This window comes from Tetrao urogallus (assembly GCF_951394365.1).
Source record: "Tetrao urogallus genome assembly, chromosome: 6".
NCBI lineage: Eukaryota > Metazoa > Chordata > Aves > Galliformes > Phasianidae > Tetrao > Tetrao urogallus.
This window is the reverse complement of record NC_136819.1, coordinates 27907371-27931320: the sequence shown is the minus strand read 5'-3', so window position 1 is coordinate 27931320 and position 23950 is coordinate 27907371. Positions and strand designations below refer to the sequence as shown.

General features: G+C 40.0%; 1 protein-coding gene across 1 annotated transcript in view; it reads left to right on the top strand.

Moving 5' to 3' along the window:
• SMOC1 (SPARC related modular calcium binding 1) overlaps positions 1-23950 on the top strand; it is a gene marked incomplete at both ends in the record, with an annotated part of 120045 nt that overhangs the window by 72419 nt on the left and 23676 nt on the right. The window contains 2 exons of the mRNA XM_079537449.1: positions 6567-6656; positions 10878-10958. Coding sequence (XP_079393575.1) covers positions 6567-6656; positions 10878-10958 — 171 coding nt within the window. The remainder of the gene's footprint in view (positions 1-6566; positions 6657-10877; positions 10959-23950) is intronic.

The window sequence follows — 23950 nt, the reverse complement described above, 5'->3', positions numbered from 1 at the left end:
AATAATATAAAACTGGATCTCATCCTGGGGAAAGTGTCCCCAGCATTGGGTCTGAAAGGTAGTTTTTCACTGTGCCTTTATTTTTCAAAGGGAGCTGATTGCTGAAAGCTGTAAAGAATAAGAAGAGGGCAGGTTTATTTTGGCTAATTACTATAGGAGTAGCTTGAGAAGTCAGGCAGTAAATAATAACACGACATTTTACAGAGATACTATCTGAATCTCAGGATTCTAGTTTTAAAGCACGGAATCCCAGAGACCAGAGCAGCACTGTTCACACAGGGTGCTGCTGCAGGCCTTTTTGACACGTTTTCTTTTGAAGGACCAGGAGCAGGAAGAGAGCGCTCTTTGTTTGCAGTCAGAATAAACTCATTGTACACCCAGACAATTAACTCTTCAATCGACTTGCCAGCCTCTGTAAAGCACTCCAGTTGCTCTCTGTCTATCTCCAGCTCTATTCAGACACTTAAGTGCACCGATGTTTTTTGTTTATTATTCTAAAAAAGTCCTTCACAAGAATAGTCGGAGCAGATGAACATTGTCCTCTCAGCAGCATTTATCTCGCCTGGCAGTGAATGTGTCAATCAGGAATCAAAAAGCCAAACAGAGGAGGCTTTGAATTGTGTCATGGGGGTCAGAGTTGCTTCCAGCTGTCTGTGCGTGGGACAGGCAGTGCAAAGAATGGTACTGCCATACAAATGCACCGACCACAAATGCATTGGACCACAAAGTCTTTGGGGCCTGAGTGGCTTTTTTCATGTTGACGCACCTGCAAGGGAGATGTGAGGAGGGGGTGGGGGGGAACTAATGGCTTCCAGAAGGCGCCCTGGAAGGCTCCTAGTCCTGGCTGGGTGCCGCCTGCAGTGCGCAGTGCAGGAGCAGCCTACATTGGTACAGCAAACATAATTGTTGATATAGGGAGGGAAAAATCACTGCAGTGACTGTGCTAATCAGCCTGTGTAGTTAGAGCTCCTTAAGGCCTTTCTGTTGGGTATATTTTCACCTTTAAAAACAAGCAAAACTTTTTCACGTTCTGTCTCCAAGCTTCTGTGGGTTGTTACACTTGAACTGAACATGCTGTTGCTCCCTTCTTAAAATGAAGACAGTGAAGAGTGAGAACTCACTTTCACTAATCTGGTTTTGAAAGTTGTTTTTTTTTTCCTAACAGCTGTGGAATCTACATGCATAGAAGTGGAAAGGGTGTGAAAACTTGTCAGGGAGGTCTCTCTGCACTGCTGCATTTCTGTTTGAGCTACTTGGCAAGAAATTATCTTGATTTGGCTGGATCGTAAGAATTTCACATTTTTTGGCATGAATGTTAACTTTATGCATTTATATTGGCAAAATCTGTCTGTACATAAAAGTTGTGTTGGCTATTAGATTAATTACAAATTGCTGAAACTGCTTCACTTGGTGTAGGAAAGGGCTATCATTAAGGCAACAACTTGCTCTACCAGATTAATACTGGAAGGGACATGTATTTTTGTACAGAACTCCTGTACAGTCTAAACACAGTTTCTGTTGTGCTCTAAGTTGCCTATTTGGCCTCAGCTATGTTCTGCAATGGCACATCAGAGTGGGTTGTGATCTGTGGAGAAATCACTGGAGACTGAAAACGGGCTTGCCCCCTCCTAGCACAGAGCATTTAAAGTTGCCATACTCTTACTACCTTCGCTTTTCAAGCTGTAGACCTATGAAAAGACTAGATTTTGTACGAGGGGACAATTGACCCGTAAACACGCTAGCACTCTTTAAAATGAGTTAAGTGAGCAGAGTGTCTCATGGATGCCAGTGAGGATAAAAGAGGTGATCTACTAAAGATGTGAGATTGCTTAGAAAGAGAACAGATTTTAATCCATTAGCATGGTGATGCAAGTATACAGGTGACTTTTACAATGAGTATTTTCCTGGGTAGGGGATGTGATATAGAAGAATTATTCAGTTGTCTTTTCCCCTTTGTCCACCTTCCATTAGGTGATGCTTCTGGCAAAAGCAGTGAACTGGAGCAGTGGGTAGTTACTTCTCATTTTTCCATAGTAGTTTATGCTCTTCCTATGTCAGGGAGTTTACTTTTCTCCTGCCATAACTTAAGTTGCTCATGTTCTTAGTGTCCATAGTTCAGAGTATAAAGATCACTTTAACAGTCATCTTGTACTTGAACTGAGTCCCGTCATCTCTCAGCCCCAGCATACACTGCAGTAATTCTAGATATGGATGCTTGCTAGATATTCAACAAGAACAAGGGTAAAAGAGAGAAGAATCTGACACCATTAGAAGTTCCTGCCCACCACTAGCAGTGTATCTGGACATGCAGGTAGTTGTCACTGGTTTGAGTTATTATTATTATTATTATTATTATTATTATTATTATTGTTGAGTTAACACAAAGTAAGCTGGTTGTAAGCTCGTGAGCTTCTGTCTTACAGTAGTGCAAGTGGTCTTCTGCCTTATGGCCATGGTATCTTAACGTGAAAGTGACTTGGAAAAGGATATTGGACCTGTCTATTTTGCTCTAGACAGAGATAAGGTAAAAACACCATTTTTAGTTTGGTACCAATTGAGTCAGAAAAATTTTCAGTTTTTGCAGATTGCCCCAGGAAAATGGAGGCTTGCTGGAAAAGGAGTTCTGTGGCTTTCATAACCTGTCCCATAAGAGGTGTTCTGTTGAATAATGCTGTCTGTAGTCAGTGATTGTCTGGAAAACGAAAGTGGATTTTTGTACTGGGTTGTAAAATGTGGAAGAAAAGGATACTCTTCATCAGGGCTCTGAGAATATTCTACATGTAATTTTATTTTAAAAAAAAATGTTGTTTAATACTCTGCATCTGATTTTATCTTTGATTCTGTTGTACCTTGTTCCTTATCTGGAAGCACTGCCATCTAAGCAGATTAGGAAGCACTCACTTGACCTCATTGATCTCCCTATTTTTGACAAGCTCTGCATAGGCAACTATTGTAGGTCCGCATCATTTTATTAGAAGTGTGGAATTTGAGTGTTTTCTGAAGAAAGGAATAAGTCACACCTGATGAACGTAATTCCTGACCTTTGGCTCCAAAGTAACCGTGTACTGTACATCTCATAATATCACAAGAGATTCTAGGTCTCCAAAATAGATTGGCTTTTCTATTCCCTTTTGAAATGCTTGTCTGAGCAGTACAAGCTATTTGTTCAAAGTTCTAGGTATGTGAAATAGAACTTGTTTTGTGTTTACCAGGAGCAAATAGGCCAGTGGAACAGATGCTTAGGGTTATGAATGGTGTATTAAGAGAGAGGTGTAATCAAATGAGAGTGGACAAGTGTTAGGGTTGTTCTTCTGCCCAAAGGGAATGGCAGTGAAAATTTTTGTCATAAACCAGTTTTTAACAGAGACTTACTGAGAGTTGCCCAGTTTAAGAAATAGGCCTGGCAGTCTCAGAGTTAACAAGCTGCCAGCTGAAAATTGAGCAGGATATTTTTAATAAAGTGCATATGTTGGTTTTTTTGTTTGTTTTTTTTGTTTTTAATGTGGCTATTTCATGACCTTTGGAAAAAAAAATCAGAAATATCCCCAGCTTTTGATTTTTGAAATATGGTGGATGTAATTACAGAGCTCTTGTCTATTGCACTTCTTTCTTGTGTGTTTGATGAAAGAACTGTGTACTTGAACAAGGGAATAATTTTGCTTTCCTCTATTTGCAAAATGTTTAACAATGTTCTGGGTGCTGCTTCAATAATAGTTTTAGTGACAACTTGGCCTTGGTAACTGAGTGAGGAAATGGTCATGTTTTTCCTAAAGTGTAGTGAGATGATCATTAAAAAAAAACCAACCAAACAAAAAACCAACACAGCTCAAAGGTTAGTTTGGTATTTTTGTCTGTTTTCTGCATTTGTTCTGTCAATGTTTAATACCCTTTAATAGCTTAATGGATGCCTTTGTTTTAAAAAAAAAAAAAAAAAAAGTGCAGAATTCTTATTCTCTAAGTGAGTTTCCCAATTTCACGCACACACAGGTAAAGACAGCAAGATGAGCCATAAAGAAATCCCCTGAACCTGAAGCATCCTGAGTTCTGCCAAAGTTCACATAAGGGTTTGGATAAAAAGTGCTGTGGCTCAGATCCACATCTAATTTTTTTCCATTGTTGGCTCCTGAGTTGCTGTATTAAATCTGAGGAGCAGTTCTGTAATTATTTGCTGCAGAAGCATTCATGCAAACAATAGGAATTAACTTATTATCATACTGGTAATTTCTTTATGCCAGGTCTCTTCTTATTTTACGTAACTTATGAATTATTTGCCTTTCAGTTGCTTTATGAGTATCTTTTGTAGTGTTAGGTTGAGTAGGTAAGCCTATTGTGTGATGGGACAAGGGATAATGACTTTAAACTAAAAGAGGGGAGATTTAGGTCAGATATTATGAGGAAATTATTTACTCAGAGGGCAATGAGGCCCTGGCACTACTGCCCAGGGAAGCTGTGCATCTGAAGGCATTCAAGGCCAGGTTGAATGGGCCCTGGGCAAGCTGGATGATCATTAAGGTGCCTTTCAACCCAAGCCATTCTGTGATTCCATGATAACATATTGTTTACCTCTTCATTACATCATTAAGTGTTGCCCTAAATACATAAAAAGCAATCACTGTGGCTTCTGAGGCATCTTGTGTGAGCCAAGCAGCCTATTCTGGCAAAAAAAAAAAAAAAAAAAAAAAAAAAAAAAAAAAAAGTGAAGATCAGCTATTTACTTTTATCCAAAGATTCCTTTAAAAGGCAAGATGTTCTTTTTTGTAAGTTAATAAAAATCAGGGAATTATTCCAAGAGATCACTTGCTTAAACACTGAATCAAAATTACTGCTTGTCTATGTTACTGGTAATACCCAATAACAGCGAGACTCAAAACAGGAGTTAACTGAAAAATGGTAAGTATTTTCTCTCCCAAATTGTTTTAATGCTTAACTGCAAGCATAGGGGAAAAAAAAAAACAAAAAAACAAAAAAACAAAAAACTGAGAGGGAAAATTACTTAAAGGTTTTCTTAAAGGTTTTCTTTTGTTCATTTCTTCAGTATATCTCTAAGGCGGAAATGGAATTACCAGCACATTTTTGCTTTCTGTGAATTAGATGGTTTTATGTAGAAATACATAAAGTTACTGCTGTGAGGAAGATGTTTTCAATCTTTTACTCCCTTTATAAAACTGCAAATGCAGATTTTGATTGAAAAATGATCTACAGGCCATCCTGTTTTCCATCTCAGCCCATCCCCTTCCCTTCTGTGGTCTTTTGATTCTTTGGTGTAATCACAACCAATAAAGGGAAGCCAGAGAGCAGTTGTTGCTACAGGAGTTGTCTTGTATGCCTTTCCCTCAGATGACTTCTGTCCTGTGCATCTGATACAGCCTTAAAGGTGGTGGTAACTTGTCTTCTCTGATGTGGTCTCCTCTTTCCAAATGATTGTGCTGTACTTGTACAGTTCTCCATTGTAGATTGTTGCCCACTTTCCTGATGCCTAGTGTCATCTTTGTCCATAATACATGAGAAAATGGTTGTTACAAATTGTGTTTTTTTTTATTTAAAGCCACTGTTTTCTGAAAGAAAGAAAGAAAGAAAGAAAGAAAGAAAGTAAAATAAACATCAAAAACCTCTACCAAAAGCAATTCTAGACTGATTACCTTCTTCTTAGTTTATATCTGGACAATATTCTATATTTTGATCTTGCAGTGTAACAGAACACTTTCCTATACAGTTTGTGCCTGCTTAGCCAAAACGTTTGATTGTGGGAATGTTCACTTGGTGCTCTCCATTGTTCAAGGGCTGTGTAATAATGATCCAGGCTGGGTTTTGAAATTCAGATCCCTATGAGCATCCAATGAATTCAAGCTGTTTCTGTCGATGTAATGGATAGTCAGTCATATTGGACCAAACTGAGTGTAAGCTGAACACTTTTTCCTGTAGTCTGTCTCTACATTTTGTGACTTATGTTTCCTATGGAATCTATGTTGGTTGAAGATTTTAATTATGAAAGACCTGTGGTCAGAAGACGTGGAGCATTCTTGCACAGAAGGTTTCTCCACAGTTTTTCAATTAGAAGGCACTGCCACAGCATTGCTATTAGAGAACACCTTGATATTGTAAGAAAACAAGATTTGCTATTGACCATCCCTTTCTAACAGCTCTGCAATGAAAACTGGTGCCTGGTTCTGCACAGGTAAGTATCAGAAGAATAGTTTTTCTTTTGAACAAATAGAATAACGAGAAAGACACAACAGGGCAGCAATCCCTAGTCCTCTGCTGTCACAAGGAATGACTTGTGTGAGATGTAGCCACTTAAACCATAATGGTGATTGCCTGGTCACTGCAGCAAATAGAACTACTAGGTAATTCGTACTGGTGGTTGTGGAGGGCTAGGGAGGGGAGGGAGGCTTCTAAGGGTGGTCTGTGCATGCTTGCTATGTAAAATGTTACTGCTGATAGCATAAACTCTGATTGTGTTTTGTTCTTTCTGTCTTCTCTCTCTTCTGGACTTGGCCGGGCCATGTACAAATCCCAAACATTCAACAGTACTGGAGAGTAGATAGTATTTACCTCAATAATGGTAGTTTCTTTTCGGTTCTTTTTAACTCTCAATTCAGATGATGGGTCGAAGCCAACGCCTACCATGGAAACCCAGCCCATTTTTGATGGAGAAGGTAAGAACATCCTTTCTTTAAGAAAAAGCAAAACATAACGAAACAACAACAACAAAAAACAGTGAAAAAAGATACTTCCCTTGTTCTTTTCCCTAGGGTTTATGACTTGAACAATTTGTTTATCCTGCAAAGCAGAAAAGCCAGTGAATCTCATAAGTTATCCAAATTTCACAGTGCTCTTGGGACCTCAGGCATTCTCCCTAATCCTTTTACATCCTTTTCTTCCCCCCTGGAATCCAACAATAACAGTAGTTGAACAAATTCCTGGGATAACCTTGGAGGAAAAGGTGTCATGGCTAAAAAATGTCTATTGAGTCAGAAATGGGAACTTCCTTTAGGTTGTCCTTTCCCCTTGCTCTCTTCACCCTCTTGATGCTGCAAGTTTTGTAACCTCTGCCATGCATTACAGCATAACTACAGGGAGGACAGTGCTAAACCACGGCTTTTGCACACTGACTTGGAAGAAAATTGCTGAGAGATTTCTTTTTTTAGTAATTACTTTCATTGATGTGCATACTATCTGAGCAAATTAAGTCAGTGTCCTGGGTCTTCCTAATTCATAGCCCACCAAGGCAGCTTCTTTCTCAAATAGGCTAGTTTTGTAATTATATTGTCTCAAAATATCAGACTTCAGTCCATTGGAAGCCTTGAAACAAAGATAAAATGGCTGTCATCAAGCTTTTTAAATGTACAAACAAATATTTACCAACAGAGATACTGGTCCTTGGGTAATTAATGGGCCTATTAGCAGTTGAGGCTCAAGTCTAGGCCATTATGTGACCTGTTTACTGGATTTTAAACTGGATTAAAGGCAGAATTGGAAACTTCTGAGCAAGAGTAAGTGTGAGCAAGAGTGATACTTGCTGCCTTCTTGAGCTGAAACAAAACAAAGTCTTCGCAACAAAAAGCATTCTCAAATAAATAGTGGAGAGTAAAGCCTAGTTAACTGTCTCTTGTTTATATCAAAGGAAAGTTCCTTCTGGCAGCAAGTTGATGTTCTATTAAATTGCTGTCTGCAATCACAGCATGCTTTTGGTTCTTTAAATTTTCCCATGAGGGAGTGTCCATAGGTATTCAAAGGAGAGAATGCACTTGTAAAATGCAGGAGTGAGCTAAGCTGGTTAAAACAGCCTGTTCAGAAAATCCTTCTAGAAGCAACTCTTCATTTTGGTCATTTTAAATAGAACTGGGCATAGTTATTGAGAAATATTGCAGTGTGCAGACCTTTTCTGGTCCTTATGGTGACAGATAACATCTGAAAACACTTTGTGCTATCTTTTATGAAAAGTATTTTCAATCCAAAACTTTTGCATTGATTTCTTAAATCAGGAAGAGTGTAAGAACGCTACAGAATAGAAGGCTTAAGGCTGACCTTATAGGAGCCTTCCAGTACCTACAAGAAGGTTAACTAAAAGACAGAGGCAGGCTCTGCACAGTAATGCATGATAAGAAGATGAGAGTCAAAAACCAAAAAAACGTATTCTGACTGAATATACGGAAAAACTTTTAGCAATGGAGCAGGTCTCCCAGGGAGACAGTGTGATCTGCCCTTCCTTTCCAAGCCAGTTCGATAAAGCTATGAGCAGCGTGGTCTGATCCCATAGATGATCCTGTGTTGAGCAGAAGGTGAACTGGAGATCTCAGTGTGATTTGCTGAACAGGCTTTTCACTCTGAGCAACCACATCACAGTGCTGCACCAGATTTGTCACCCGGTATCTTAGGTAGCTCTTCTTGAGGAACGACGTGTACTTGGTGTCAGATGCAAGCGTCAGATGACAGAAAAGCGTAGAGCATTCACCTACCAGGTCTGGACTCTGTGTAGATGTTCAAAGGAGTTAGTGTCCAAATCTTATTCAATTCCTGTGTACTTGGGGTTGAAATATCTTTTGGGTTTCTGAACTTTATTCAGTGTCAGGCAACCAGAGTAGACCTGTTAACAAAAGATGAATGGACAATAAAAATGTGAATTTCTTTCCATGTTCTGTTTTTGAATGCCTACCTCAAGCAACTGGAGAATGACTTATTTCAAAAGGCATTAAATATGCTCAGCTGCTCCTGAAACTTGTACTACCTATTGGAGTTCAGCATCTCTTAGATGAAGACTTACCTTTTTCATGCTTTCACCTATGTTAGAGGATTATGGGTATTCAAGTTTTTGACAAAGTAATTTCCCCACTCACTCCCTACCCTTATTCCAAAGGGTGTAAGAGAGCGGTGCAGGAGCTACGAACAGTTCAGATCAGATGACTTAAACTCTTCTGTCCAAGATTTCAATCATAAAGCAGCCATCTCTTTAGAAATTTTTTAACTGCATTACTGTGCAGATCTCAATGATTTTATAGTGATTATCCTCTTAGGGCAAGATACTTCTCTACAAAAAAATGTTTTAGTGGCCCTTGCTTTAGTTATAAATAAAATAATTAAGAAAAAAACCAACCCATACAACAATTTTAAAATTCCTCTAGTACTCCTAGACCCAATTTTCTTTACATCCAACCTTGATTTATTTTTAACATGCAAATTATATTCATTTCCTAAAGAATAGCCTTTTTGAGTACCTTATCTTTTCAGAAATTTCACCTCTTAACACAATAGGAATCTACTCTTTCCACAGATCTGTTGTTCAGAGGAGTAATTAATCTAGATTGCTTCTCTGTAGCCCAAAAACTACCCGGGTTAACTGGATTGAAAATACATTTTTATGATAGATCCCAAAGGGTTTGCTTACTTTTCCTTTCTCTCTTTACTGGTGATTCCTTTTCCTGCAGCTGTCAGCCTCACTTAAATATACACATTACTGTGTCTCTATAGGCCCTGACCCATTTTTTGTCATCCCTTAAATTCAGTTATCCCTTCCTTTTCATCTGTAGACGTAGATGTAGTGCAGAGCCAGAGCTAACTTTCATCACAAATTTGGGAGTTTGGATCCAGCACTTTGCTTTATGGCCTTTTGTGATTTTGCCCTTCTGCCTTTCCTACCCCTTCGTCCAATGTTTTATTTGATGTGGCTATCAAAAAATATAAAATCCAAAAATATGTGGGTATATGTATTTTATAGGAGCACGTAATGACTGATAATACAATAGTGTATTGAAACTTGCAGATAAGGCAGTCTTTGTTAAGCAAAATTCTACTACTGCTGGGATATCTATCAATGTTCAACCTGTATCGTCTTATTAAAAAAATGCCCTTAGCATGCTTACAATAATATTTACAGTCCAGTGTAACTGAAAACATATAGGCAGGGCAAAATTTCATTTTTCCTTTGTGCACTTTTAATGTGTAATCAGTTTCTCCTGTTGTCAGCCAGTTTCTCCCTTGCTGAGCAGGTCCATGTAAATGTCAAAAACAGCAGGAAAGCTCTTGTAAAAACTTCTTAGAGGAACTTCTTAAGACAAACTCCAGGATCTAGTGTGTAAAGCATGCTCTTGTGGAAACTGGAAAATGTTTGATGCTGAAAATGTCAGTTTAGGAACTCTATGGTACCAAGTACTGCTTTGCTGTAAGTTCTATTCAGATACTGTTGTTTTGTCATTTCCATAAGGTGTTGCTTAAGGCAGGTTCTGCTGTGCTCTGAAATTGATTGTAACACTGCAGAGGAGGAACTCTTAAGCACTTTTATCACAAATTTGTTTTGTTCATTAGAAGACTTTTTAAAAACCAGAACTTATTTCTTTAACAAATTTCCCTTGGAGCCTTTCAAAAAATATATTTTTTTTTCTTTTTTTTTTTTTTCTTTTCTATTTGTATTTTGTTGTTGCTTGTTTTAGGGATCTGACAAAACTGTGGTCAATTATGCTTGAACTGTTAAAACCGTTAAAATCTGACTGTTTAAAGTCTGGGTTGAGGTTTTTTTTATCTGGATTTCATATACACTTTGGTGGAAACCGGTATATGACATAGACACAACTAAGTATTGAAGAGAAAGGCTACAGACTGGAGAATTTGGCTAAGAAATGGGAGCTGGAAGGAGACAATAATGTTTTTCCAGTAGTGAGGCACTCTTTGGAAGGTGAAGATAATGAGATAACCTTGTGGCATATTTACAAATACTGGCTTTTATGTGGTGGGAAGCTTCACAAGGGGGTTAGCTGATGTCTACAGAGACAATGCATCATTTAAGTCATGAGTGTAGCAAACATGTTGTCCTCACAAATAATGACCATGTGTACTCACCAGTTGCTGCAGTTTCTTTAAGGCAGTTATTTTTTCTCTTTCAGAAATCACAGCACCCACCCTGTGGATTAAGCACTTAGTCATCAAAGATTCCAAACTGAACAGCTCCAGTATAAGGAATTCAGGTAATGCTCAATCTTAAACTTTTTTTTTTTTTTTTTTTAATTTTTCTTTTTTTTTTTTTTCTTTTTTTTTTTAAACTAGACTGTCATTTCTTATGTTCTTTCCTTGTTTCCTTCTTTTTTCATTGTAACCTATATGACTGGATCTGCATTGCAGGACTTGAAGGGCAGGCTATGAAATAATTTCAGACAGCATGCATTTTTTGTGTCCAGAAGGCCACTGTAGATGTGCCACAAGGGGTGTTTGTTTCCCTTGCCAGAACTAGGGAACCTCTAATTTCTTCATCTGAAAATTTATCCCAGCCAGTTTTCAACTTTTGTTTTACTTGCTGTTCAGCAGTTTCTCATGGACTTGCAAATTGATGTGTTTGTCTTTGAGATCTGTGCTATGGATTTGATCTAGGCAGATGAGAAAATACCATTGAGGGTCGTCTTGCAACTTCGAGATTCTTCTCTGCAGGGGGTATTTTTTACTAGAAAAATTGTTGAATTATTTCATAGGAGAAAGTAAGTTACCTATGTCTGGGCGTAATTAATTGTTGGATTTTTATGGGCAGTAGAGAGGATGAGAGAAGATCCAAGCAAAAAAAAAAAAAAGTATGAGTGGGATGGAGAAAGAGGAAAACAGCAAGATATGAAGCTAAACTGTAAAACTTGAGATTGGAAATGAGCATGTAACTGTGTGAAGTAGCTGAAATCACAAGAAACTCGAAGGAGAATTAAGTAGGAGAGTGAGAGTAAGTATGGTTTCTGTCTGATATGTTTTAACTAATGTGGAAGAATGTGAGAAGATGAAAGGTACATGAAGAAGAAAATTGGCTTAAGAAGCCATGAGTTTGCTCTGGGGTTTCAGTGGGAGCTGTTGCTATTGCATGTGTTCTACAAAATGATGTATTACTAGAACAATTATTCAAATAATTTTAGTCTCCAGAACAGTTAAACTATGCTGACTTGAAGTAGCTGGTCACATGGTATTTCTGAATTAGCCAGGAGAGTTCATGGCCCTCTATAATTCCTTTACCCTCCCTGTTCTCCATTGCAGAGTGAAAGCAAGACTAGACCATGGTTGTCTTGCTGCAGCATGGAGAAGAGCTCTTTTCGGGAAGAGACCCAGTGTTGCCCAGACCCTAGTTTTAGAAAGTCTTCTGTGCCTCACCTCCTGTCTTTGCAATAGGGTAGTCTGTGTAGGAACTTACCATCCAAAAGCTTCAGATAATGTAGTAGAGTTCTTCTCTAGGGATGTTTTTCACTGGAGAGTAAAAGCAGCTTGTGTTTTGTCAGCTACCTGCACAACCATTCTATTCACAATGTAATTGAAGGTAAAAATTTAATATAAAAATCCTGTGTAATGGGTCCTACCTATCTTGAGGATCAGCTTTCCTTGTTATGCAGCAAACCGGTAGCTGTGATGAAAATAAGATTTCCCAGATATGGGTTCTGGTAGGTTACAAACTGACCCAAGAGTGGGAGCATCTTTTACTCAAGAGCCTGTCTCCCATACTTTGGCGTGGCAGAGTCAAAGCAGGCTACTTTTCATGTTGTTCAAGTGTTTCCTGAGGAAGCTGTCTCATGTAAGCTGGAGTTCTGTTTGTGAACGAGTTCATTTTGTGAACTTACCCATTTTCCAAATTTTTTTTTCCAATTAGTTATGATGTCATTTCTGGTATTCAAGCAAGATCATTGTGGGTACAAGCTACAAATCAAAAATAAATGGTCTTCTGGAAAATTCAAGATTTCCATAACAGGTGGTTTCTGCAGCATGCTAAAAGGAGATGTGTGGTTCATCTGACTCAGCCTTTCTTACGGCCCTAACAGGCACTCATTTGCTGTAGGATCTCATTAAGAGTCTGAGCTGCCAGTTTTAGACCCAAGTTTCCACACCAGGCCATGCAGTCATCTCTGTTTCTTACAATGAGTTACTGATATCAAGAAATGCTGCCTCATCAAAATGGGACTGTGGAGTAGCTGATAAGAGCTGTGAGGTATTTTAGACTTTCTTTCGGCCAACTAAGCCTAGTCTTCCCTCTGGTACCTTTCATTCTTGGCCCTTGTCCTGTATGCTAAAAGACAATATAGGGTTGGTGGGATCGAATAGCAAAGGGCCAGTAAGAGGGATTATTATTTAGAATATTTTTTCTGATATCTTCAAATTTCTCTTGGACGAAGATGGTTAGCTGTTACGGAACGGCCATGCAAAATTAGGGGATGTTTTTAACTGCTTTTGTTCTTTAGCAGCTTGAAATGTAAATGCTCAACACACTTCTGATTTCTGATCAGCACTACCATTGAACATCTTGGAAAGCTAGTGCCATGACTATACTGACTGAGAGGAGAATGTAAGAATTGCTGTATTGAGATAAGTAGTCTCTATAATTTGCTATCATTCTCTTTCTGGTTAATTTTGTGTTTCAGTGAAGGCTTCTAGAATAAACCTTTGAGTAAATCACTTGCCTAACCATCCATTTTAGCGATATTTTCAGCTGCCTTTAGCTAGAGTCTGTGGTGTGTTTCTGGGTATGTATAAGGGAAGAAAAGGAGGAGCAAGGAAGAAAAGGCTGAGGAGATGGAAATATTTTCTTCAATACTTCAACTGTCCCAAAGAAAAGGGAGCAGAGCAGCAGTACTCCCAACATTGTTGTTAATAGCACCTCCCAGCAAGGCTTTGGTCCTTGTACTGTGTCTCGGCCTTGCATCTATTAACATCTGTGTGGCTGTGTACCTGATGGAAGTGAGGAAGTTGGGAAGATTTGCAGAATTTGTTGTATCCATCTTGGTAGTAGAGGTGGATAGGAATTTCTTGTTACTGAGATAGCAGAAGTGAAAGCAGTCTGAGTTGGAATTTCCTGCATCCCTTCAGGATGAACCAGCCAGCAGATTGTTGAGCATTGCAGAATTAGCGACTCCTCTGCTTCCTTCTAAAAGAAAATACCTATATTACATGTACAGTCTGTATCTCGCACAAGCTGTATTTGAAATCCAAGTGTTCTACTTTCCATTTAGTGTGGATGAGAAGGAGAGGTTCTCCAGAAACAGCCTTTGTTTTGGAGCATTTACATTTTGTGTAATATGCGTAAATATTAATTAAGCTAGGGATCAGAGTACTTGACTGAGATACCATATGTCTCCAGATGTTTTGCCAGTGAATTTTTCTGTGTTAGGCAGAACATTGTTAAGAGGGATTGCTAATGCTTTTATCCCAGTCCACCTTCTGAATGATGACTAGATCTCTTTCTTACTGGGGGTGAGATGCAGGTTGAAATACTCTCAGCCAAAGGCAGGAATAAAAATGTGAACATGCTGTAACATCTAGACTGTTAAGTAGGAGAAAAACTGTTTGTACATTTACTAATTAAGCCTTTTGCTTTTTTTTTGTGAATCTTAAAAACCCATAATTCATTTTTTTTAAATTTTTTTTTTAAATTTTTTAAGGTAAAGAGAACATCTAGATCAACACAATATTTTGTTTGCTGTGGCAGGATGACAAAAATATTTTGATGTTTGTTTGGTTTGAATTGATTTCCACCTTTTCAAAGTGTGTGCACCCATGCGCGCGCACACACACACACACACACACACAACCCCCAAACTAAGCCTATTATTTAGCACTTGCCTTTGTAATGTGTCATTTATATTTAATGCTGCCAGGACAGGAAGAGATACAGATGGGACCTTTGCATTGGCCATTCCCCAACCAGGATGGGTAGGATTACCTTTTCATACTACTTCTTAAGTTTCAAACTTGTACTCCTCCTCTCAATAAACTCCAGCCTAGAACAATCCAAATGATTTTTTTTTAAATAGTTTTTACTCTAGGGAAGCACTTGATAGTTAATCTAGCTTCCAAGTATATGAAGCTGATGGTAGCCTGTTTGGGAGCACCCCATCTCCACTGAAGAATCCATGGTTGTTCCTCATTTCCAAAGTTGGGTTATCTCCAAATTCATTTGTGCTACTTAGTGATTTGGTTTTGATTAGCAAGAGATTCCAGCCTATATCCAGCTTACTCTGACAACCTTTAAGAAAACCACAGAGTGATGTAATGAGCTCATGCATGGAAAAATAAACAGCTCTAGAGAAAGCTGCAGTAGCAGCCTCAAGTAAATATTCTGTAGTCACAGGGGTTTTGAACATGACGTTATTGAAGAGGAAGAATGAGTAATACATTAAGGTTAGCAGCTGAAGACAGGTTTGTGTGTGCCTAGTTTAAAAAAAAAAAAATAATAGTAGCTGTTTATTTCAAAATCTTGCTTGTTGAATGGGAGCCAACTCCACATGGCCTGTTCTATTCAGCTCTGGTACTCAGGCATCATGCAGGCATCTTATGTGAGCTTTCTGCTGTTTGAAGCTCTTAGAAGACAGGGTTGTAAGTGTAAAAGAGCTTTGAAAACAAGAGTGGTGGTATTTACCTTCCTTTTTTTTTTTTTCCAATTGCATTCACGTGGTGTCCAAACTTCAGAGTTTATCAAAGAGAGAAATAGCTTGCAAGATGTATGTCTGTACGTACTCCTGCAAGAAGAAGAAGTGAATATGCCAGCCACCCCAAAGGAAGCCTGTGTACTTTCAGGTGGGGCATGACAATGTAGTTCATCTCCAAAACTTTGCACAGTGAGGTGGAATGTGGTTAAATTAGGTGTATTATCAGGACTCGGGTTCTGTTGTTTGTCTGCTTTATCTCATTTTTTTCCCCCCACTTACAGGAGAGGAAAACAAAAAGTGAGAAAACCTCACAGAAGCTCCCTCCAGTACTCATCTAAAAAGTGATACCATTTTCCTACATGACTTTCCTAATGATCAGGGGTAGCGGTTGCTCGCAGAAGTATACTCATGTTTCCTTGCTAGGCACATGGGATCTTGCTAGGTACATTAACAAGGAGTCTGCTTTTAAGCCACCTACTTTGAGAACTGATGCAATTCCTCCCATGTCAGATTGTCGCATGAGGCCAACCAGCATCTATCAAGGCAGGGTCTACTGATTTGCCCTTAAGAAAGAAAATGGCAGTTTTGGTGGAATATGCCAAAAAGTAGGCAAAAATTTGTTTGATTTGTTAGTAAGCTTTTTATTTTTAGTAGTGAGGACTAAGTTCAAGGAGCTTGAAAACTCCTATATTATTTTCCAGAATGAGGAGAGACTGTACCTGTTCCTATTGAATGTATTGTTATTCGGAGTTGAAACAAATTTCCTTGTGCCTTGGAAACTTGGAGCAGCACAGAGACCAGGGAGCTGGAGATGGATTCAGATGAGACTCCTGAAAAACAAAGCACTGTTTCAAAGGGGGCAGTTTCTCACCTGTGCTTATCCCTTTCTGTCTTCTCAGCCACATTCCTTAGCTGTCCTGTCTTGGCACACTGCACTCCCCCACCTCATTATTTAAAGATATGTGAGACCATGGGCTTCTGTTTCTCCTCCTGCTACTTTTCTGCTACTTTTCTGCTACTTTCTGCTACTTTCTGCTTCTGCTAAACTGGTTGTGTTTAGTTCCAGCCTTACTGTCTCTCCATGCCATTGTGTTAATGTTACTATCTGAATGTCTATCACAGGACTGCAGGCTCTTCCCCACAGTCTGTGACTGCTTAGTGTCAGGCTAGCAAACGGAGGAATCAAAAGGTGATCTCATTTGAACAGAAAACAGATTGAGAAAGAGAGGTGGATTGGCACAAATATAATCTAGTGACATCTGAATAAAACGTTACAGTAACATTGGAACCGGAGCATTTTGGTGTGGGGACATGGCATCCTCACGTGGACCGCAGCCCTTCTTGCTGAATGTTTTGGTACCTGCCTCTGCTCTGGGCTTAACACCTAGGAGCACTGTCTTTTGAACTTTCCCATAGCTGTCAGACATGATGTCTAGAACAAGAGTTCATGAAAAGGAATCATGAGCCTGAAAGATGTTGTGCTTTCTACTGTTTGCAAGCTCCTCCTGCATCTTGAGTTATAGTCCTCCTCCCAATATAGTCCTCCTCTGAGTTGGGCTAACATCTGTCATTTTACTGTCCCACCTGTCAGAAATACTTATCTTCAAACCTTGATGGTGTTTCTCTCTTCCCCTCCTTCCTTTTAATGAGGGTTTTGTTTGTTAGTGGTCTGGAGGGTGGTTGGTTTTGTTTAGGAATTCATTTTAATTTAGTTTCTGTAAATGAAGCAAGATAGCAGAAGCTGATATTGATTATTACACAAAAACTTACTAATTCCTTTCAGTTTGCACTGCAAATTGCTGTGTTCTTCTCTGCTGAGTTAGTGCTTCCTTGGAAGACATAATGCGCAGTATTGTTTTTCCCTTGCTCTATCCCTCCTTTCCTTCTTGCTTCACCTGTGGTTCAACCACTGCTCTTTATGGCTGCATGGGGGATCTTTGTCTTTTTCTCCCTCTTGGAAGTCCTGAGGAGGTCTGATTCATCATACCCAAGTGTGATTCTCCCACAATCTCAGTGGGACAGGTGTGGTGAAGAAGGAAGTAGGTAGGGGAAAGCAGGACCAGGACCCTTTCCAGACAGCCAGCAAACAAAGTCATAAATAACATGCCACTGGGGACCAGTTAATCTGCTCTATGAAAAGGTGCAAAGTATACAAGTGGGAAAAATAACATTGTATAATAAGCGGCATGCAACCATAGGTGTTAAACCATATGCAGCTAGACAAATAAATGGAGCTCCCCCTGAGTGCTGTGTGATAAATCATTCCCAAAGAATTCAGTCACACCCCCCTCCATATCCCCCAAAGAAAGAAAACAAATTGCTCTAGACATGGAGTCATGACTGCTACAGCTGCCAGTTAAGGAGAGTGGATAGGGAGCAGTAGGAGGGGGGGCAGTAGGTGTCAAAGATGTAAGAAGCCAAGGTAAAATAAAATGAAATAAAAAAGCAAAACAAACAAACAAACAAAACAAAACAAAAACAAAACAAAAAAAACCAAATCCCCAACAAATGCATTTTAGGTTAAATTAATAAAAATTTGGAGGGGAAAAGGAAAGGAAATAGATTGCAGCACCAGGCACTGCCGAAACCTATAGTGAAAAATGGAGAGAGGAGAGGTCAACTTTATAGAGTTTGTTTTGCTTTTTAGTGGGAGCTGATTCATACTAAAAGAATTACATTCATTTACTGAGGCAAGTTCTTCACTGTATATACTAACACAGACTTGTGCTTGGATCTGCACTTCAGGCATCCGTTTGAGCATACAGTGATGCCTGCTGATAGACTACATGTATTGACACTGGCATACCTTCTTGCCTTTCTTGGAATGTTCCTGTCAACTTCAAGGGAAAGATTATAGAATTTCTGAAGAGCCATAGATAAGGAGAAGTGGTAATAACAGTTGGTCCTGAGCTCCTACATTCCCTTTTGAAAAGCGTAGATTTACTAGGCCTCTCCAAAAACCAAAAGCTCTGCTAAGGTTTGGCAATTATGAAATTGAGGACCCACATGGTTTGCAAGAAGCCAACTGAATGAAAAATTGGTTCAGTGGTACACTCCAATGTGTCTGCTGGCCCCAACATTGTGCAAGGAAGCTGTGGGTATCACCTAAAAGAGCTATGAAAGACCAGAACTGTGTATCAGAACCATTGGAAAGCCCTATCTGTCCTGTGAAAGCTTCCTTCTTTTGTTGTCATTTTAGGATGGAAAAGATATTCTAGAATTCAATGGAGCTTAGAGATAGATTGAGTAGACCAAGGGAAGATGGAAAATGTGCGAGGTCCTGCAGGACCATCCTTGTAGAGGAGCAGTGTAGAACATTTGAGGTAAATGCCAGCTGTGTTCTCTTTCACCAGCCTCATGTTAACAGAACTGTTGTGTTCAGAACATGAGTTATGTTCTAAGAGTGCTGTGTGTATTTCTGTATGGAGACGATGTTATCCTTATGTTCCTTTCCTCTTTGTGATCCTCACGTTTTTGCATTTTTCCAGGCCATCATAATAAGGTGGTCAATGGAGATCAGTGAGTACATTTTGTAGTACAACTCAGAGGTGTCTTAGCTGTGTGTTTTCAGGCTTTTGAAAGGCATGTAAATAGTAGGAAAGGTCTCCTGGGAGAATATCCCAAGGGTTGTCTGTGAATAGTTAGGGAAGAAGGATGTGCACAGAACCCACCCTCACAGCCAAGGAAGAGATGGAACTGTGTGTTTAAAAATCAAAGCAGCCTTCAATCTCTTGGAGCACATGAGAGAGGAAGATATAAGTTGGCACGTGAATGGAAGGGCGTTTTTCTTGTTTCATCGATTGTAATGCAGGGAAACATGATCCTGCTGACATTGTCATTTTCCTGCCTTATCTTGTTCTCACTGAACAAGCTCTGATAGCACAAAGCTGCAGTAGGTCTCTCTGCAGTTGGGACCCTCAGATTGCATGGCATAAGGCTATGTAATGTCAGCAAAATCCTTCTGGGAAAAATACTGACTTCAGAGATAGTATCACCCTGTAGTCTTTCCCTTGCCTTCCAAACCGGACTGTGGAAAGGAGCTGTCTCCTGACACAGATGTGGTGGGCGTTGTTTCTGTGTCAAATATCTGAGTTCCATACACTATTGTCATTGAGTTTCTAAACCCTGACCATTTTGCCTGGCTTGAGGCAGGTGTCCAGCAGTGAGTGCTAGTGCTCCTGTTGGAGGCAGTTCCCTTTGCCTCTTAGTCAAGTGCTAAATGCTGCTGGAGGAAGCTGTTATGTCATTACATGAAGAGTCTCATCACACTGCAATCTTTCTCTCCCCTCTCCTACTGTCTAGCAGTAGCATAAAAGAGGAATGGTACTCTAATTAGGTAGCCCAATCTGAAATATTTCTTACCTGCCTGTGACAGTTTTCAAAAGCTTTCTGTTTGGTGTCCTATAATTAATTATACACTTACAATACTGTAAAAATGCTGTGTATAGACGAGCCAGCAGTGGTAGGCAAACTCTCCAGGAATTGCTCTGGTAGTTGTTCCAAGTACTATTAAAAACAGGTGTGGAAGTGAAAAATAATTTCCCAGTAATGTTAAGGCTCCAGTGGAAACACCTATGGCTTCTCATTTTATTGAAAAGTGTTTCTCAGCATGGAAAGAGTGTAGCAAGAAAGGAGAGTAGGGAAAATGAATGACTGTTCAAAGACGGGTGGCTTGTCTCAAAGTTAGATATGCCACAAGCTTGCAGCGCTTAGAAGTGATGTGAAATAAAAAAGAGCAGTTGCAAGAGGAAAGCCATGGACTCTGGGTAGCTTCCTCACAAAGTCACAAAAGCAGCATCTGAGGTTGAAAGTATTTCTACTACTAAGGAGCTGTCCTGATGTAAAGAACCAAACAATGCTCCATTTTGGTGCTAAACTTTCTCTGCTCATGCTAGAAGCTGTTGTCGTGAAGGTACTGCACGGCTACAGCTGTCGTGCTGTACGTGGCGGACAGATGCATTAGGAAGATCAGATCCCAAAGGCTGGAAACTTAAACCAGCTCAAATCTCTTGAAGGCTTCAGGCTGTGTTTGCAAGGAGGATGCCTCAATTATATAGGATCTGCTGGAGCTTATCAGCCCACGAGAGGAACAGCAGAAAAAAACAGGAGGTTTGTTCCTCCTCAGTTCAGCTCAGGGTCCTATCCAGCTAACTGCAGCTCTAATGTACAACCTGTGCCCGAAACGGGGACAGCAATTCCTCTGGCTCTTCCAATGCGCAAATTGCTGGGGTGTTTTTATATCACTTCTCTAAGTAGACTGTTTGCTATTTGAAATACCCATGGGGAAGAAAAAAAATGATCTATGACCATCTCTTTTTTAAAATATAACAGCTTTTAAGTCTCAGAAGACTGAATGTCATCCCTAGACTAAACAAATGGAATTCTTTCAGCATTTTCTCATAGATCAAGTTTCCTAGACCTCTGCCTGTTCCCTTTGCTCTCTCCTGCACTCTTGCCAAATGGCATACCTCTCTCTCTAAGGGCACTGCCCAGAGCTGGACGCTGTGCTGATTTAAGGGCTCATAAGTCATCAGTGCCTGTTTCTCATATATGAGGTCCCTGTCACTACGTCCCACAACTAATTGTGTTGTTTTCAGCATCACAAAGTTGAAGACTTTTTTTCTTTTTTTTTGTGGTCTATCTAAACTCCTGATGATATTTTTCCAGGTGTTATCTTGTCAGTAATTTTTTTTCCGTGCATTGGATTTTTCTTTGTGGGTTGTTATGCTTTATATTTCTAAATTGTGGTCGTACTGATTGTGAACCATTTGTCAAGATGACTTCAAATTTTTTCCTGAATTTTCATCTGCAAAATGGATGCTGTCTTCCACAAGCCAAACTGATCACTTACAAGAATTGATGCAAGACACATCTGATGATCCCTTTCAGTACAGAAAAAATGTTTCACAGAGAGCTTCATTCTACTGGAGCACATTTTTGTTAACCTGCAGCACTGGGCAACAGTCTCACAGTGACTGTATGTAGTGCCCATTTCCCTGTTTGCTTACGAGAATGACACAACTGATAATATGCTCTAATGAACTAGGATTTAATCAGAACTCTGTTTAATGCATTGTCTATGGGCACACAAATGATATAACTTTTTTTTTTTTTTTTTTTTTTTTTTTTGCCAGGACAATGTACTATAGCCATAAAAAAATAGTACTGTCCTCCTCCTTCCATGCTTCTGCTAGTATGCCTAGTCCTGGAGCTAGGACTATGAGACTGGCTGCTTGCCAGACAGGATGGTGGTAAGATTCCAAACCCTGTCTTAAAGAGAGTTAAGGGTTGCTGGGACAGGTAGCTTTCATCTGCCATGCATTGAGCTTTAATTCTGTGTGGTTAGGAAACTCTGGAGCAGGCTCCCTTCCTACCTGGGCTGTATGTAATGCCCACAGACTCTGCACGTTGTCCATTTAAAGGCAGCCTCTACCTTCATCAGGTTCACTCTGATCCATGAGACAGGCTTCGCTCCTTCAGCTCTTCCTCATCATTTCAAACTTGAGGTAGATATGAATAAATTTCTCACCACATTGCTTTGCAAAGTGCAGGGCAGCTTTAGTGCTGTGAGCAGAATGAAAATGGCATGGGTGGGATGTGTTCCTGAATAGCTAAAGTTTAACGAGCCACTTGGAACAATGCATTTGTAAAATTATAAGCCACCTGTTGAAGCTTCTCATTGTACTTGTTCAGCACTGGAACAAGTAATAACCTCTGTTTCTTCTGTAGTTTATGCCTTGTGAACTGAATGTGAGTGAGTCCCAGGGTAAAGCAAGGACTGCTAAACTGGTGCAGTATGGGAGCACCTGCAAGGTTTGTTTTTTTTCTTTACTTTTACATTAGCCAGAATACTCTGAAAAGACCACAGTCCCAGACAGAACAGGGTGGAGTGGGTAGCAGTACTGATGACTAACAGAGGTGAGGAGAGATTTATGCTGTCCCCGTGAGCCATGTTTGTTCAGCTGGCATTGTGCTCCTAGTAAACACAGAAGGGGTTGTTTCTCTTCCTCCACCCATATCCCTGCTCTGGGGATAGGCAGCTGGTGCCTATTCATTGCCTTACTAAGGAAGTTCTGCCAGCCTTTGTGAATGTGAGTACCAAAGGCTTTTCCAATTCTCTTTCCCCTCCAAAGTGGAAGGGATGCTGATTTGGGCTGCTCTTTTAACATATGCTGAACTTTCCCTTAGGAGTGAGAATGTGCTTTCTGCCTGTGGCTTCTGTATGCTCCATATTTGGGCTGAGGCACCTGTCCTAGAGTGGCCTCAAGCCCTGTTTACATTACAGCTCGCTTATGCAACATGAATGCACTTTAATGCTGGTACAGAGGATATGCTAAAATAAACCATTCAAGGTTCCTCTTCTCCACCAGAGCAATGCAACAAGCAGCTAATCCAAAACAAAAATCAACCCCATTTGAATTAAGCTTCCCTGAGAGACTGGCAAATGCTTTCTTTCACCAGGAGGAGAACAGAGGCAAAAAGACACTTAGTCCTTGCTTTTGGATTGGTACAGGATGTGAATAGGAACTTGGCACTAGATATCCCTAGTGCTGCCTTTTATTCTGTTCTGCACTAGTTCCTGATGCGGGAGGGACTCAAAGTTGAACAAAAGAAATTTGGGAGAGATATGTGTGTGATTTTTTTGAAGCCGTATTTTGAAGTCAGGTCTCTACTGCAGTGTTAACAATAGGGGCTGGTCAAGAATCTTTCAGTAAAAGACCTTTTCCTCCCCTTCTGATGAATGCTCCTTCATGAAAACTGAAGCTTTTTGTGGGAACTCCATGGGAAAAGTTTCTCTGGTCCAGATGGAATTTCTGGTCAAAAGAAGAGAGAGAGGAAAGGGGATGTAGGTCTGCCCTGTTTGTGGAGTAGCCAGGAGCTCTGAGTTAGATTATTCACAGGCATTCATTAGGGGTGGAGAGAAGCACGGAGGGAGATTACACCCTCTATTTTGTCTCAGTTGGAGGAGGACTCCTGTCTCTTGAGGATGATGTAGGGATCTCTCCAAGGTAGTTGGTTCCAGTGTCGTAGCTACTCTCTCTCTTTTTTTTTTTTTTTTAATAATAATAAATTGACTACAGATGATCAATATTCAAAAAATAACTGTGGTTGAGTGGTGAATCTTCCTTGTGTCCCATCCTAACCATCTCCAGTGTCTTGCAGCCCTGGGATCAGGGTTTTTTGCCTCTGCCAGCAATGAGCTCGGGCAGCTGAGAGCTGCCTGGACTCAGAGCAGTGCTTCAGCTGCAGCCAGCCCTGCAGGCTGAGCATGAGAGCTGTCAAGCGCAAGCCTTTGGTTCAGTACTGCTAGACACCCTCCCTTTTAACTCTGTAAGGTAAACAAGCACCCCATCCCTTTAATAAGCATCTTGTTTATTAGACAGACAGATGAGTCCCTTACCTCATCCATCATTTTTATTTTTATTGTGCAGACACTAGATATATTCTTGAATGTGTCTACTTAAGGGACCAGGCCTGAGAGACCTTTTTATGAATCTGACCATGTATTTCTCTGAATGCCATTACTGGGAGAAAATGATGTGTAAATAACTGAGACTACAGATGTCCAACCTTTGCTT